The sequence below is a fragment of the Anarhichas minor genome, unplaced genomic scaffold, assembly GCF_050575085.1.
Source record: "Anarhichas minor isolate MPS153535 unplaced genomic scaffold, ASM5057508v1 ptg000007l, whole genome shotgun sequence".
Classification (NCBI taxonomy): domain Eukaryota; kingdom Metazoa; phylum Chordata; class Actinopteri; order Perciformes; family Anarhichadidae; genus Anarhichas; species Anarhichas minor.
The window spans coordinates 14,390,091-14,407,581 of record NW_027466453.1 but is presented as its reverse complement, the minus strand read 5'-3'; the positions used below and the strand labels follow the sequence as shown (position 1 = coordinate 14,407,581).

Below are 17,491 nucleotides of genomic sequence, written 5' to 3'. Positions count from 1 at the left end.
GGTTTGCACCTTTCTGTTTTGTAGTAATATTTGAAAGCCTGCACTGTAGCAATAGATCCTGAGGATTTTAAATTATTTTATGAAAACAGAAATATGGCCAACAAAGCATAAACGCACAGAAATAACTTAAGCCACTGCTCATTTTGACTATCTAAGTTGCCTCATTACACATTTCTTTCTTTTAGTGACATATTTTTATTTCTCTATCTTCTCTATCCATATCTACAAATAGGAACTGTAAACATGATGGATTTGCAAAATGGTGAAGGGACTGCCCGACAAATCTCCCGGCTAGTTCAGTATTCAAGCCAGATGGAGGAAAATGCTAATGCTGAAGTAAAAGCGCTCAGTTGATTTGTGTCCTTACGGATCATGAGGGCTGTTGCTGGCATGCCTGCTAAAAGGGTGAGAGGATGATGATGATGATGATGATGATTACTGCTTGTTGACCTTTGAACAGTCCACTTTTACCTTCATTTTAGCTGTTGACCATGCATTCTTTTTCTGCATACAAAACATTAGCTAAATACAAGATCCATTATCTTTGCAGGTCACGCTTGGGCCAGCAACCCAGGTAACAAATGAATGTACGATCAAGGTTCATTTACACAGGGTTGTAACAAAAGCACATTATCACCGCGATCACCGTGCAGGCTCTGTAATGCGAACTGAATTTCAGACAGACACGGTAGCCTTGACAAGTGAGTTCAGACTGTGTCAACAGCTCTTTGATCCCGGCCAGCTGCAAGGACAGAGCAGATTTCACACAACAGTGGGGCAATGGAAGCTGGCGAGTGAAAAACGAGGCCTCCGTCTGTGAGAGGAGCTCTTCACATGGAGCCAGAGAGGGCTGGTGAGACACACAGCGGCAGAGAGAGGAGTGAGAGTGGTGGGCGTAACTGTATCTGAAAGTGAGGTTAACCACATTCAATGGGCTGTATCACTCCTCTGTAAAGAGCAGCAACAAATGAATAGAAGGGATCGAGGCCCAAAGCCAATACAAGCTCTTTTGTCTCTTTTTTCACCACACGGTCCAGACTGAAATAACAGCTATTTGATGGATTGGCATTAAGTTTTGTCCAGACATTCATGGTCCCCAGAGGATGAACCCTGTAGTCTTGTCCTATGGCACCACCAGCAGGTTAAAGTTTTGCAATTAAACTGAGTACAAACATCCATGTCTCCCTCAAGACTAATTGTAACTTAAGTTCCCCAATTCATCAGGTCGAAACTAAAAGTCGTCCAACACTTTGGTTAGTGACCAAAAACTTGCAAAACTAAATACAAGCCCAACGTGTGCTTTCGTGCTAATTAGCAAATGTTAGCATGCTAACATGCTGAACCAAGATCATAAACATAAATAGACACTTATGCCTAATTTATACTTCTGTGGAAAAGCTTGTGCAGAGCCGCAGAGTTGGTTTGCGGATCTCGCAGGTCAGAATTTAAAAAGAAGACATTTTTATTTCCCTGCTAGTGTTCATCAGAAAAGTGCAGACTGAAGTTAGAATTTATGAGCTTCTACTAAAATGTGGATTTTTATCAAATCATGCATTCAACCTATGTGACAGGATAAAAGGGATACAGCTGACAGGCCTTCTTGGTCATTTTTTCCATCGGAGAAGATGGCTGAAGGTTTAAAAGGCAACCTCATGCATTTCCAGTTCCACTGACATATAGTCCTGTCGGCACAGTAAACAGATCATGAGTTATTTAGTGCCCCAAAGACCAAAGAGAGTGTTGTTACAGTAGCAGGTAAAGATTGCTTTATCCTTCTGAGTCGTCAGTATTTCTTCTTTTTGTTCTTCAGAAACACATCATTAATCAGTCAGTAAAAGCTTAAACTTGCAATAACTGATTTGTATGGCCACTTGCGGGCAGCTGAAACAAGTTGTGAACACACTCTCCATAAAGCTCCCTAAAGACGAGTGGAGCCGCAGATTCAGATGATGCTTCTCTGCTGGTTCATCTCTACGAGCGACCTCTTTCACGTTGTCATTTGATACATTGGTATTATACAGATTATTGCAGCTCTAAAGAGTCAGTGTGTAGCATTTCAGTGGATCTAAGGAACATCATATTAGTGAATAATCATCTACAATTAAGAATCATTGTGTTTTCATTAAGAATAAGCCCTTTATATCTACATACGGAGCGGGTCCTCTTCACGGAGTCCGCTCTGTTGCACCGCCATGTTTCTACAGTAGCCCAGAACGGACAAACCAAACACTGGCTCTAGATTGGGCCTTTCCCCTTTTTAAGTTACCTGTAGGCCACCATAGTTCTCCAACACACTTTGTGAAACTGCGGTAACATGAGCTGCAGAGTGCAGGTACCGTCAGCTGCCGACTGACTTCAGTTGCTCCTAAAGTTTAGTTATTGTGGTGAGGAGGCCAACAGCGTTGCAACAGTTTTCCACTCGCCGGGTCATGTTACCCGTCCATGCAAGGGAGGAGTAAGCGGAGGGGTATTCAGTTGGTTGTGCATGTTATGTGTTAGTTTTAAAAAACTCTCCCAATAAGACTTATGTGGTTTGAGCAGTCTGACCAGCTAGCTGACCCTGCTATCCTTAAAGCCCTTTCACTCGCAGGGCTCAGATCACTGTCGTTGAAAAAACAAGAATAAGACAGCATTGGGTGGCGAGGGAGATAGCGGGCGCTAATTGAAACCATCTTGCAGAAAGCACAGAATGCCATTTCGCCACAGCTGCTGCCTTTTGTATTCGGCTCCAAATGGTACGAGCCATGCACTCGACAGGCTGACTAATCGCTCCACACAGGCTTGGATGCAGGCGTGTGGATCAACTAGGCCAATTAGCCAAGGCACAGAGACGCCTAGTGATGAGAAGAGTCATGCTCCCTTTCTCAGCCCGAGTGCCATTAATCAGCAATAAGGGGGCTGAAGCAACACTACAGTTTACCGACTGCTTTACTACTCACAACGGCCAGGTTTTCCGGCTCAATCCTCTTGACCTCAATACAGCATGACGGTGTTTCTCTGGGGCTCTGCAGTTTGCATGCTACGAAAATACATTTCTGGACGGCTTAAGAATGGGGCAGAGAACGAGAGGTCGTGCCAGTGTGCGAGTGTGTGTTTTCCAAGTCTCCATTTTTGAGGAGGCTGTGTCCGCATGTGTGAGTGTCCATGTGTGAGTTCTCTCCGAGCATCTGCGCATTTACATCTGTGCATCTGGATGAGGGCGTGTGGACGTGTGTGTGTGTACGCAGTGTGTGCATTGTACACTGTAAATGCATGTGCTCGTGGCAGAGAGCAGGCCTCATGGTGAGAGTTGTCCAGTCTGCTCTTGTCTACTGTGCAGTAAACTTGGCCCCTGAGTCACAATTCAGTTAATCAAAATCTACTTCATCTCCCCTTGCCACCTTTTATAGTTTCCTTTGTTTTCGTTGCATATTTGTCTTTTCCTTCGTTTCATGTCATCCCTTTCCTCCATTTTTATTTTGTTATGCCTGTTAACACCTAATAAATAATGAGCGGTGTCTTATATCTCTGACTCAGAGCTACCTCTGTTTATCAACTAATTTACTCTTATTCGCAATTTACTAAGCTATGCTTCCAAAAGCCTACAACGATTCATCTTAATTCCGGTATTGTGTTCGCTCATCTGGCTCCAGGTGGATGTGTAAGTCTCCCCACACGGGGGTAGCAATATGATTCACTACTACAACATGAATTCACTGTGATTCATGCAGCTCCAATAAACTGCTGGAAGAAAAATGTCGGGTGAAGTTATTGAAGCGGAGGTCTTTGGGCCTTTTTAGCTGCGTGCAAAATGTATTTGATCCAGGCCTCCTGTTTGTACAACCGACACATCTGATGTGGTCGTCTCTGGTCAGCAGAGGAGCTTTGATAGATTTAGTGAAAACACCACAAACTACCAGGTATAATATTCATGTTGAGGTTGAGAATGGAATTATTTTTTAATTCCAGCCAAACGCAGCTCTTGTATGAGTAGGTTTCTATGCACATACACACCAACTATTGAAAAAAACCTTCTGAAATATTGCTGGTGCTTGTTTGTTAGGTTGTTGGGTCGGGTTAGCTATGTCGACAGAAACTTTCAAGGCCCTTAAATAACATTTGCTCAGTCAGTCAGAGTTTGAGACATTTTTAAATAAGAGATTTCTGTCTGTGCCGTTTTGTCTCACGGTCTTGTGGTTCGTCTCCGGGTGTGGTACGAATCTTATTTTGTGATAAAACCATTGAAATGTTTCTGAGATCCTCGTCAACAAAGTGACAGTAACACAAGTAGAGATCCGCAAAGTCCACACAGTATTGTCGGTTACACAGCAGTATCCATCTAACGTTAGCTACCGTTAGCCGTCAGAAGCTACTGGTCAATCCAGACCAAGCACGGCTGAAGCAGCACAACCCCAAAGTGTACTAGATTAAAAAAGGGTTGTGTTTTATTGCTTATTAATTCAACTTTTCATACATAAGACAACATGTGTACAAGTTACGTAATGTTGCTTTAATGTTGCAGAGAAACACTTCTTTATGAGCTTATTGTGAGATCAGTTGATGACTAAAACAACATTTAAGACTTGCAGCTAGAGCTGGGTGATATGGAGAAAATCAAATATCACAACATTTGTGACCCAATATCTCCACATCAATATTGTGACAATATTGTAGGATTGATCACTGGTGCTTTTACAAAGTATTTACACAATGTGTGGATATAATGACAAAGTGGGTAAAGGCAAATAATAGAGCAGTCTGGTAAGTTCGGAGAGTTACATCCCTTTATTGTAATGCATCCTTTAAAACCAGGAAGAGACAACACTTATGCCACATTATAATGCCCAAAATCGAAGACGTTATCTATACACATCATGATATCGACCCAGCTCTACTTGCAGTGGTGTGAATTATGTGCATCAGAGCTCAGGTTTCGGAAGCTCATCTGTATTCTTCTTTTCTGGGAATAAACGCAAGAAAGTGATGCAGGATCGTAGAAGAGGTCTTGTTGCTTTGATGTGAAGAAGGTGCGGAAAAACAGTACAAGGCCAGAAAAAGGGCCGGAGCAAGCATCAAAGCTGGCATATTTGAGTAGCAAGTGTACCAAACTGTAGCTACCACATTGTATCAGTTATGAGCAGCTGCAGCAGTAGGCCTGCCTGTAGTGGAGAAGAGGACCATGTTGTTAATATCTTATACAACCCATAGGTTTGTATAGCATTTATGAATGTGTTTACTCACTGAAGAGCAATTGTGTTTCATTAGATGCACATTTTCGTATAAAATTTTTTTTTTCCCTAATACAGAAGTGAGTTTTGATCAAGGTCACCGTTTTCTCTTTGATCTCTGTATTTGAACAAGAACGAAAAAGACGAGAAACAAGATGACTAACATGAGGAAAAACAAAGTGTGTTATTTATGTTTCAAAATGTCCCGAGACAAATTTAGCCTCGACTTCACTGGTCCCCAAAAAAACGAGTCGAGGACATGCTGTGCCGCAGGAGTGGAAGATGCTCTGATGTTGATGAGTGGTATCAGCTTGTCCCCAGGCACCAGACTGGGACTTGGCAGTGACCTTTGCCTTTTGCCCGACCCCCTGCTGTCTGTGTGTGCCACAGTTGTATGGAAAGCCGTTACCTAAGGCGAGTGACAGTGTTTGCACATATATATGCATATATATTATATATATGCATCTATAATCATCAGCGCTTGCTATTACATCCTGCTGTTAGCCAGTCTATTGTACAGTCTAATTTGGTCCTGTCTGTGTGCAGCAGTGTCAGCCTGAGAGCCTCTGTATGGACCACAGCTAACGACACTCATTACATTACTACCACTGTGACACCTGATACACAGGCACAGGGGGCTCTGAGCCAGACCATTGCAGGTGATACGTCACTGACTGGACATGTGTGTGTGTGTGTGTGTGTGTGTGTGTGAGAAGATGAGGAGACAAGGGAACCAGATGTAGTGAGTGTGTACACTGTATGTGTACCTGCTGGTGTGTCCATCTTGTCTTACAGAAATACAGTATAGGTAGTGGATGAATGTGCTTATGTGTGTAAAATGAGTGTATGAGTGCATTTATGTGCAAATACATGACAGAAAATGTGTGCGCTTAAAAGCATACATGTGTATGCTTAAACCTGTGTATTTATGTGTGTGTGTGTCGACGTCATGTGTTCAGAGTCGTATTTAATTCACGAGGCTGTATCACCATTTCCCCTGTGTGACTCAGAGATGTTTGGTAGCCAAACACTCCCACCTGTAGCTCGGAATAATTGATCCAGTCCCCCTGTGGACATTTCTTAATTCAAACACAATACTAGTGTTGCAAAGACGCTGAGCATTTGTGTGCGTACGGGGCTGTGTGTGTGTGTGTGTGTGTGTGTGTATGCTCATACCTGATGCATGTATTAATTTGTATGTCTAACTGGCGAGCCCATTTTTCAGCATAATGCATTCCAGGGTTGTTAGGCAGCTAATGACGTGGAAAATAAGGACTTATTAGTCCGCAGCCAGGCTAGCGACTCTGCAAGTCTGTAGGCACAGTGGTGCTTTGAGCTAAATGCTAACATCATCATGCTAACATAGTCACAAAAGGCAGATGTTTACGATGTTCACCATCTCAGTTTAGCTTGTTAACATGCTAACATTTGATTATTAGCACCAAACACAAAGTGTGCAGAGGACGATTGGAATGGCATTAGCTAGCTGTGAAAACCAGTGGAGCTAACATTAGCAGAAAACGTTAGCACTTTTTAAGCATTAGCAAAGTAGCATTGTGGGGGGGCGGGACTTAGGGAAGGGTCAATTCCACTGCCAGGTATGCACAATTTGGATGTGTATTACAGTTCTTAAGGCATTTTGTGAGGCTGTTTAATGTTTTTACTCTATGACAAGAAAGTGAGAAAAACAAATCACAACATGCTGAAAAAGAACAACAAAAAACAAGCATGCACCCTGGGGACCTCATCTCAACTGTCTGTGTCTGCGGTCTAGACATGCATAATCAAACGCAGATCTCAGGTGATAACAGCCAGGAGACTGAGGACAACATGAGCTCTGTGATGCAATCTGACAAAGGCCAAATTCCCCTTGAACCCCACCTTAAATCCTCCCACCCTCTCTAAACCGATCAGATGTAACTGCACGTGATTCACGTGACACAGCAGATTCAGTGAGTTTGTGACGATTTCTGATGTTTAGTTCATCTCCACTGTGCTGAATCTCCCCTGAGTTGTTTTGCAGAAATTGCATAATTCTTTATATATGCACATATTTAAACAATCAAACACATGCATATTCATGCATACATCAGGGTATTGTGGTGATGGAGATAATTGCTTGATACAAACAGATTTCCAGAGAAGTTTTTGCTAATTTTGTGTGCCCTTAAGGAGACATGAGGAGAAAGATTATGTTCTGCTCTTATCTATCTCTTTCTATCTGTTCATGTCCGCTCTATTCATTCCCACATTGCCCTCTCTACTTATCTTCTTTTGCAATGTAGTCCATCAGCGCTCTTTGTGTACAGCTTTTGTTGTTACTTTCAAGGTCACGTATTCACTGTTAAGTCTGTGTTTGTGTCCCCACTGCGTGTCTTTGTCCTCTGTGTGCCTATAGCATGCATAATTGAATGTATGTGCTGAAATTGAGTTTCCAGGCCTTTGTTGTTGCTGCAGCTCTGTTCATTTCCTCCCTCTCCAGGCAAACACTGCTTGCTGGTGTATATCACACATACGTCATCTCCCAGGGGTGGTGGGAAAAGGACAGAGACTTATATTGTGATATACAGAGGCAATTTAGTCGGCTATAGTGTTTTAACTGTGAACCAATCTGCCATTACTTGGACCGGCTTTTTCCTGCATGGGGTGTGTGAAGGTGACCCGCCTTGCTTCAAATTCTGTGACGTGTTTTCCAAAAAAATGAGAGAATAATTTCAAGCGCAGTGTGGTGCCAAGTGAAAATGATGGATGATATGCGCTGGACAATTAAAAGCATACCTCATCCTCAGAAGATGCGGTATTACAGGATTACAGAATACAGGACAGGTGCTGCTTTGTCAGATCAAAACAACCAAAACAGGAAGAGTTTGTAAGAAAGTCAGACACGGACTAGAAAACCAAAGTGTGCCACACGCCGGGAATCTCAGATCTGCCACTCCCTGCAAAGGCAGCAGTTCAGAGGTCGCACTGTTGAAGTCAGAGCCCTCTGGAAGAGATATAAAACAAACATGAACAGAGATGAAATTTGCTCTTTCTGTTTGCTTTCTTGCTTTAAGCCCAGATTCAATCATCTGACCCGAGTGGTAAACAACATACGATACAGTTCCTCTCTGGAGTCTATCAAAATTTGATGAGACTTTGACCCAGGCCGGTGTACTGCTCTCTGATGTATGTAGCATGCAGTACTTCCATTGGCCCATTGTGTGGTTCTCTCTCATTCAGCACTTACGCAGGAAGACCTTTTCCCTCATGATCCATGCTCACGTTCACGTTTCCCTGAGATGTGTCTTTGTGTTTGATCAGTGTATTTATAGTGTCCATTGGCCAGGTGTAGAGGAAATGTCCTCCCTCACGTCTCCAGCGCCGTGGGGATCAGCACACGCTGTTCCAGCCCTGGCCAGAATCGAGCCTAAAAATAACCACGAGAGGAAAATACTCTCCATGCCTCTCCTCTCCTTTTCATTCTCTGCCATTTTTCTTGCCTGAAATGACAAACAGTTTACAGAAAGACCACATAACACCACATAATAAAGGGCCATAACAAGTGGGGAAACAGAGCATTTAACACAATGTGCAGCCCGGTTGTCTGTCTGTGTTTATTTAAAGTGTACGGCGCAATAAATGATCTGTGTATGATTTCCAGATGGTGAAGAAGTTGCCATTTTATATAACTTCACCGCAAAAATACATCCATGTCTTCTAGTGTTGACACGATGCCAAAACTATGACTTTGATACGATACCTGAAGTTTCTTGATACCGATACTGAAACGATACCACGGAAAAAACCTAAAACTTCCTGGAACAATTGACAAGTCAATGCAAGGCAGTGGAGGATGTGAAAAGAAGCCATAAAACAATAATTAGTGAACCATAATGTTCATTCATTTTAATATCCCCCCAAGACTGGAGATACTAAGCAGATTAAAGTAACTAAACTAACAAACAAAATAAAATTCTAATGGCATAAATAAGGCTCTTATTAAACTCACAGTATTGGTTCTAATAAAATGGGGTATTGTTCCGTTCTTAGCAGCAGGGTATTGTGATAGCTTTCTGCCATCGGTATACCGCGCAACACCAATGTCTACATAGGAACCATGAACCCCTGTGGATTTGTCGTCTCCCTCTCCGCTCATTCATCCGTCGCACACTTTCTCCCGTGGATCTCGGATCAAAGCCTCAGTCCTCTTTGTGATGTGGTCCCCCTCTGGGGGCCCGGATCAATTCAGCGCGCCTGGAAAGTATTGAGTTAGTCCGGCGCTGCAGGTGTCCTGCCCTCTGCCTTATCTCCACCGCAAGCTCTTGGCAAACAGCACAGCATCATTTTATTAACGGTGGCTCGGTAGATTACCAATTTCACCAGATTAGCCGGGGCTAAATCCTCACTTTAGAGGATCAGTGTTTTGAGAGATAGGGATGTGAGGTGGAGGAATGCCACCATAGTGTGTGTAGCAGTGGGAGAACATGCCACAAAATGCCCACAGATGGAGACAGACGTGGAGTATAATGCACTTGTTGCCGTGCACGCACACACCCTCACAAGAAAGCGTTTGTGTTGTGTAAACTGCTTTGTAATGCCAAAGCCCATTATCTCTGAGCTTTATGCAATTAGGCCGGTGAAACAGAGCCCATAGTAATTAATCATAATATCCCTGACGATACAGTATGTCACTGTGTCACCTCTGCTCCTGCTGCTTCACACAGCTCTCTCTGAGAAACACTTCTTACTACTGAGGTTCCTTTGTCAGATCCTTGTGCCTGAGTCATACCAAAGATTTATTATAGTGGCATTCAAATCACACACAAAAAAAACCCCACTCCAAACACAATTAGGTACTCCTCCAGGTCTCTTTGTATGTGTTTCTTTCTCTTTTTGTCTCTCATCATAAGAGACGGTGAAGAAACATATATTTTTTTGTTGATTCAACACATGTCTGACAGGCGTAGATGTAAAGTTTCTTCACAGCTTGACTCCTGATTGGATGGTTATACCATCCTGTGAGAGCCTCTATGTCTCAGCCACCACAGCATATTGGCTCCTGCTTTCCTAAAACAGCTTTTAGATTAATGTTTGTATCACTGTGTGTGTGTGTGTGTGTGTGTGTGTGTGTGTGTGTGTGTGTGTATGTGTGTGTGTGTGTGTGTGTGTGTGTGTGTGTGTGTGCGCATGAAAATTGACGGCAGGGATTATGGTCCCATGAGAAACACGGTCTCTGTCTTGTGATAAACTGGGTAAGCCTGCCTGTCACACACACACCGAACTTGCACACGCACACAGATTCATCTCCTCCACTATACACAGCTTGATGGCCCTTCTTCAGCTCTGGACTGAGATCAGTGACAAGTCCGTCTGCTCAGCTCCAGACCGCAGCACCACCAGCACACTCAAGCTGGCCTGAGGTCAGCACTAAAGTGAGGCGGCGGTGGACGAGTGGGTGTGTGGCTGCTGAGGGTGCTGATGGATGGAGGGAGAGGAACTATACGGACGTCATTACACCCGTGATTCGCGTATTGTAAATAGGCCGGTGGAGGAAAAGAGAAACCCAATGGTTGCACTCAGAGCTAATCCTGCTGAGTAAATCTGAAGCACAGAAGATGAGAAATACACACAGCAGATTTCATGCGTTTTGTTGTTTTTTGATTCAGTTTGACAGCAGAGTGGGCAGGATGTGGGCTGGGAGGATTGAAAGTTTGACTGTGGGGCGAGTCGGAGGTGGATGTGAAGTGGGAATGAATGCTCCGAGGTCAATACACCAAAACAATTGTTAATCTCTTCAGCAGTGACAGATAGAAAAGATGATTTTTAAGAGAAATAAAGAGTGATTTCAACACTGGTTTTATTCCCTTTGTCTGTTTTTACATCTTTTCGGAGTCCTAAGAGAAATTTGAGTGAGCATCCGATTGTTATCATCAAGAGGACGTAGTTGTGTATCGCCATATTTGGATATATGATTTCATCACGATATGACTCCATTAAAGACAATATATTATCACACTGAAGTATCACACAAGTTTAGATATGTATCTGACATGTTGGAATACAGCTGAAGCCAATTGATTTTTTATACCTTAGCTTTTATGAACTGCTTCATCCAAAAAGTGGAAGTCGTAGTTTAGAACTAAGTTGTTGAGCTTCACATATTGATATAATAATGCTAACATTGGCTCTTGTAAAAAAATGATGAGAACTCATCCTGAGGGGATATGAATGTCTACCAAACTTAATAGAGATATTTCACCAAAAGCCAAAAATGTCACCAGCTGATGGCACTAGAGGAGAAGTCAGGGAGTCCCCAAAGTCGGTAGAATCTGTGACATCTTCAGGGTACGATGAACATCTTTGTATGTGTGTGTGTGTGTTTGTGATGTACGATGCACAAGCAGATCAAACACATTTCATGACAGTCCAAGTAATAGCTGTTGAGATTTTTCACTCGGGATCAAATTGGACTGAGCAACACTGCCATCCCGAGGGTCAAATCACCCGCCCCGCTGACAATTCCCCACCGACTGGTTCCTAGAAATACCCGCTGTCTACCTTTACACCTGTGTATAACATACTTCTTTTTTTTTTGCGCACTGCATTATGACAAATGGCACTGATGACCACTTCAGAGGCGGGATAAATCACTCCGGGCTACTATTTTGCTGAGCTTTTCATCCCCCCCCCCCCTCTGCTTGGTTTCCTCTTTATTACTGCGTGAGATGAATTCTTACTGTACGCTGCCACTGGCTCAGCACTACACCAGTGGAAAGGGAATATCCACCTCTGACACACACATATACGGGGAGAAATGCTATCATGGGTATCAGGGTTGGATTAGGATTATGATGATGGAAACAATCATCATGCTGAAAATAGTGATGATGATTTATCTATCCATCTAAAGTGTATCTAATTATCCAGATACAGTACAGCCATATTTGCATGGACAGTCGAAACCCCGGCTGCTTATTGGACTTCTCAGGAAACTAATTCCCCTTGTTTGGCCGATGGCCGTCGGATTGTCTGGCAACTGTGACGTAGCTGGCAGAGTTAGAGACAAAAACAACACACGGATACAATGGTGGGAGAGCACAGAAGTGCACATGAACAAGCAGGCAGCTTGACAATGAGCGAAGCAGACAGATTGTGTGAGAATGAAAAAAGAAAGAGAGGATTGAGGTATTTCGACACAATGGCAGAGGAAAAAAAAAAAAATACAGTTGGGTACACAGAGTGAGAGTCGGGAGAGGGAGTCAGCTTGTCAGTGATGTCCACGCTTCTCCCTCCAGATCTTCGCCAATGTCCAAATGTGGCTGACGTGAGAGCGGCGTCAGGTGTCATGTCAGCCGCGTGACACTTTTTGGTAGAGACGGAGACGATGATGCAATCGGCATCAACCGAACATGGCTGCAAAGAGCCGACGGCTTTCGGAATGCACGAGATTATATAGCGCCCTTTTGAGTGTGGGAGTGAGTGTGTGGGGGCGCGCATGCTTGTGAGACTTGTCTCGCTGCATTTGTTTGCGTGTCCATACTAGAGAGGCTTTGTCAAACTCACTTTGAGGTCCATTGGCGTTGATTTACATGCGTGGCCTTTCGCTTTCTGTTTCTCCCTCTGTCGCTCAAGTATTTGTCAGAAAAAGTTGCACAAAACACCAGATAAAATAAGGATGGCGTACTTTGTGTCTTGTGTGTTGACATTTTGTTCCCTTAAGAGACAAATGTGGTGGTTGAATGCACTTTATGTGTCATAAACGTGTCATACAGTTTTACTGTAAGACTCTCTTTCTTCCTCCCAGTGTGCTGTTTTGTGGTCCACAAACGGTGCCATGAGTTCGTCACCTTCTCCTGTCCTGGAGCCGACAAGGGTCCTGACACAGACGTAAGTTCAGCTTTCTCTTTAAATGCACTGAAGACAACTAATAACAATGTTTGGGGGTGTATTTGATATACAAGACAGTACGGCATGCATACTCTTGTGGAAGAAAAGCTCTTAAAAGGGCAGAATATATGTTTCCAAAAAGGAGGGATCAATATTATTCTACAGCTTTTATCAAATGTAATATTTCTTGACTGTAAAGCAACAAAGTAAAAGAAGTGCAGAAGAGACTGTGATATCTATGCTGGTAAACGCTCCAAAGAGGCATTTGGGGAGCAGAGAAGAGATGAATTACTTTGTCACAGAGCTGTCGAAGTGGCTGATGAAACAACGTCGGCTTGTCAGTCTTTTGGCTAACGTGTAAACTCGCCGTTTGGACTGGAACTGCCGTGGAACTGTGCCAGTGGCGGTTGCTACTATAGCAACAGAATGAACTGAAACCAACTGCTGAATGAGGACTCACCAGTTAAAACTCCAACTGAATATTTCATGAGCAAACAATGAGAAAGATAATACCATTTGTTCTATATGTCCGTGGCTTAAACTTAAAGTGGTATAATGATCCAGTTGATGACAAGCAGAATGGCCAAAGATTTAAATCGAATAAGCAACTGAATACCTAGTTCAACCCCACCTACAAGGACCCCCTTTAAAACGAGACGGTACATCTCAAGGGGTTCTTCCTAACAAAGATAACAACATATTGAGTTTGGCTGTCCCATCAGTCTTTTTAGATCTGAAGCCATCAAACTTGAAAGCTCATTTGGTTCCACTCTTCCCACCATGTCGTCAGAAAATCCAGTCAGGCTGACCATTTAAAATAACAAAAAAAACACTTGAAAGACCAGCGTATCAATAATATATTATGAGAGCAAGCGTTGCAATATATCATCCTATTGATTTGTTGGTATCAGCCTGTATAATTCAACCCTCCATTGCAGAGCATATCACACGGGCGCCCTTCTCTGTGCTTCCACACATCAGGTGTGAGAACGTTGTTCCTCATTAGCCTCCTCTCTTTCCCCCCCAAAGCTCACCTGACGCTGTCGGGGCAGAGCGCTGGTGTTTCATCAGTTTTGTGTCTTATTATCTTATTCATATGTTGCAGTCTGACCTCTGTGGTCCCTCTGTTCGAGTGGGTGTGCAGCCCCGCTGTATAGCTGCTGAGCCTCCGTGTGCTGTCCCCTGCAGCCAGGAATGGGATGTGTCCTTGGTTAGATAAGAGTGGAGGTCAAGCCCAGCAGCAGCATGCACTGATGTCTGTGTACTTACATGCCAAAAAACTACAGACTATAGTGTGTAGTATTTAATGACTATAGTGTGTAGTATTTAGTGACTATAGTGTGTAGTATTTAGTGACTATAGTTGTGTGTTGCAGCCAACTGAATGCCTCTCTGCTCACCTCTCCCTTTCCAAGCGTGTTTGGGAACTACGGTGGCCTTCAGGGAGGGAGATGTTTAGGATTTTAGAACAACTCGGAGCTACTCTGCTTCAGGATTAGAATTTATTGATATTTTGAATATATCTAAATATTGTTTATAGAGCAGCAACAGTTATGTTTACAACAACAAAGTCACGATATAAAGTCATTAATATCGCACTGGAAATGAATGTAAAATATACAACACTTCTGAGTAAAGTTTATAAAGAATGAAGAACACAGACACCCATTAGAGTCATTCCTCCTGTCCTCTGTCCTCCTGTCCTCTGTCCTCCTATCCTCTGTCCTCCCGACTGCTTTGTCTCAGCCAGCAGAGAAGTTCACGAAAAAAAGAGCTTCATGCCGATCGTGCGTGCCGTGCTTGCGTAAACACAGCAGCGTTGGCCGATTGAATTATGTTTCACTTTCGTTTACGTATCTGTGTTTTATTTAAAGTAATTAAAACCAGCTGACCTTTACCAGCTGCTGATTCTGAAGTATTTGTTGATGCTAATACTTTTACTTACTTCAGTCAGAGTTTGAACGCAATGCTTTCTACGATTATTTTTACACTGTAGTATTTTCACTTTTACTTAAATAAAGCATTTGGTTACTCCTTCCATGCTTTCTTCATCTCTCTGTACAACTGAAAACACAAAAAACAAAACACTTAGATGCTCCTGGAGCTTCAGCTTCACCAGACTGAAGACCTGCTAATGAATGTTCCTGTTGCCAATTAAGACGCACACCCACAGCACCACCCTGTCATGTTTACACGAGCAGGAACCATGTAGCAATGTCTGAGACATCTAATTAACTGCAAAGGTTTGTTCAGCAACTCTTGTTACAACGCTCTTGTTATTCAACCATGCATCTTCTCTGCTCTATCTGTCTGTCTTCCTACCGAACTATTTATCTCTGTCTTCATCTCTTCTCTCTCTGTCTCTCTCTCTAGCACACACACACACACAGACAGACAGACAGACACGCACACACACACCTGCATTGAAGTGCCCATTGTGAATTTTGCTCTGCCTGTTGTCGTGCCACTCTCCAGCGACTGTCTTTGGTGCAGAGCGAACAGAGAGCCCTTTAGAGATGGACCTCTTTGAATTTCTAAATGATGATACAGTGCGGGACTCGCTCATACACAAACAAAGCACTTATTTCTCTTTAATCTTGTCGTTGTTGACCGCTTTTTCTGAAATGAAACAGTTCCCATGCAGCATATTTAGTTTTAAAAGACTGTAGAACAAACAAAATCATCCGTGGATCGTGTGCATCGTGTGTACTGGTGCTCTGTGCTAACTGCATGTAGCATTACAGACTGATTGTAGGCAGTTGTCACTATGATATCTCAAAGGTGAGGAAATGAGAAATGATCTTTCTTATATAGATTTTCTATATTCATATGCATTGTTTTGATTTTGTTAGGACGGGACATTGTCATGGACATTTCCACAGTTTTCTGATGTTTTATAGACTAAATAATGAATCGAGATGATGATCAACAGAATAACTGATAACGAGGAAGACGTTTCTCTGCTTTGAAGTGAAACTTGTTGATCGTCTTCACTGTTTTGGCCTCAGAGAGAGAATGACATGACTCACCAACACCTATTCATCCATCCATCAGCTCCAACTACACTCCTCCATCCACTCCTCCTTCTGAATCAGTGTGGTGTCATGACTCTCATGAATCTGGCCTGGGGCTCGGAGACTTGCTGTCCTACTCACACACACACACACAGATATACACAGCCTTTACACACTGTGGGCTGTGAGCGACCCTCGTGTCGGCCTCGGCGAGTGAATGGCGTCATCCGTCCGGCCGATGCTTTGATCCACTGGCAGACGAGAGAGAGAGAGAGATGTTGGCATTAGCATTTGAGTGAAAAGTGCTCCCTCTGCTCCCTGTTTTTCATTCAGCTCGCTGCGAGGCGTAGGTGGTAAATAGTGCTGTATTATCAGTCAAGGATCATTCTGGAGCCAGTGAATGAAGGTGACTCATCCATAGAGAAACAATGTGGTTTTCACAACCAGATTACATGAGCGTAATAGGCCTAGATGTTTGACCAGATCAAGTTCTTTAAAATAAATCTTGTTGTTTTTCCTGTTTGTTTTTTTGTGATATTACTTTTAGTGTTTTAGTGACAGATTTGGTCCGTGGGATCAGGGAGATGAAGCTTTACATTGGGTGTAGTGCTGTTATACTCTCTTTGGCAGAGCCTCTTTCCAACCATCTGTCTTTTGCCCTGTTCATTAATAACACTGCTGCAGAGCGTTTCCATGTGTTTCATGTATTTTAGATGGCTTTTTCTTTTCTTTTTTCTTTTTTGTGCATCCCGCTCCATATGTGTGATTTATCACGTGGATTTGCCTTACTTCTATATATGTTTCATCCAGTTGATTGTGGGATATTTGTTTAATCTTTTTCCCAATTGTATATATTTCAAGACAAATCTGACCCAACGAACGCTCCAAAATCCATTTTAGCCAGAAAAAACTATTGTTAAAATAGTTGCAGATTAATTTGCTGTGGAACAACTAATCGATTAATCCATTAATTGTGGTAAAAAGCAGATTATGAAATATGCACAGTGACTTATCTTCATGAGGTATATAGTTTGCTACACTTAAAACAGAGAAACTGGAACGTTACGGAGGAAAGTAGTATGTTCTTAAACATATGCAGATCTATGTACATCAGGTGTTCACTCTCAAATAAAAAAAATCCTCTCAGCTTAATGGCTCATTGGGAAAAGCTTTATTTCGACACAGAAGTTTTTTTTATTTAAATTTTTTAAATAAACTGCCTGCAAAAAACAACCAGCTCAACTGTTTCCAGCTCATTAGTTAACTTCCAAATGAGGTCATCTGTACCGGAGGCACAGTTCAGGTCTGAGAAACTGTGACTGTCTGTGTTTAGAAAATGTCATTGGGAAGAGAGCTGAAATATAAGTGCTTGTGCATGAGCTAAAGCCGTACGTCTGTGTGT

At 42.8% G+C, this 17,491-nt stretch overlaps 1 protein-coding gene across 3 annotated transcripts in view; it reads left to right on the top strand.

Moving 5' to 3' along the window:
- prkcab (protein kinase C, alpha, b) overlaps positions 1 to 17,491 on the top strand; it is an 80,193-nt gene that overhangs the window by 13,772 nt on the left and 48,930 nt on the right. For all 3 annotated transcript variants that reach the window (XM_076086024.1, XM_076086023.1, XM_076086022.1), the window contains exon 3: positions 12,994 to 13,076. In XM_076086024.1, coding sequence (XP_075942139.1) covers positions 12,994 to 13,076 — 83 coding nt within the window. The remainder of the gene's footprint in view (positions 1 to 12,993; positions 13,077 to 17,491) is intronic.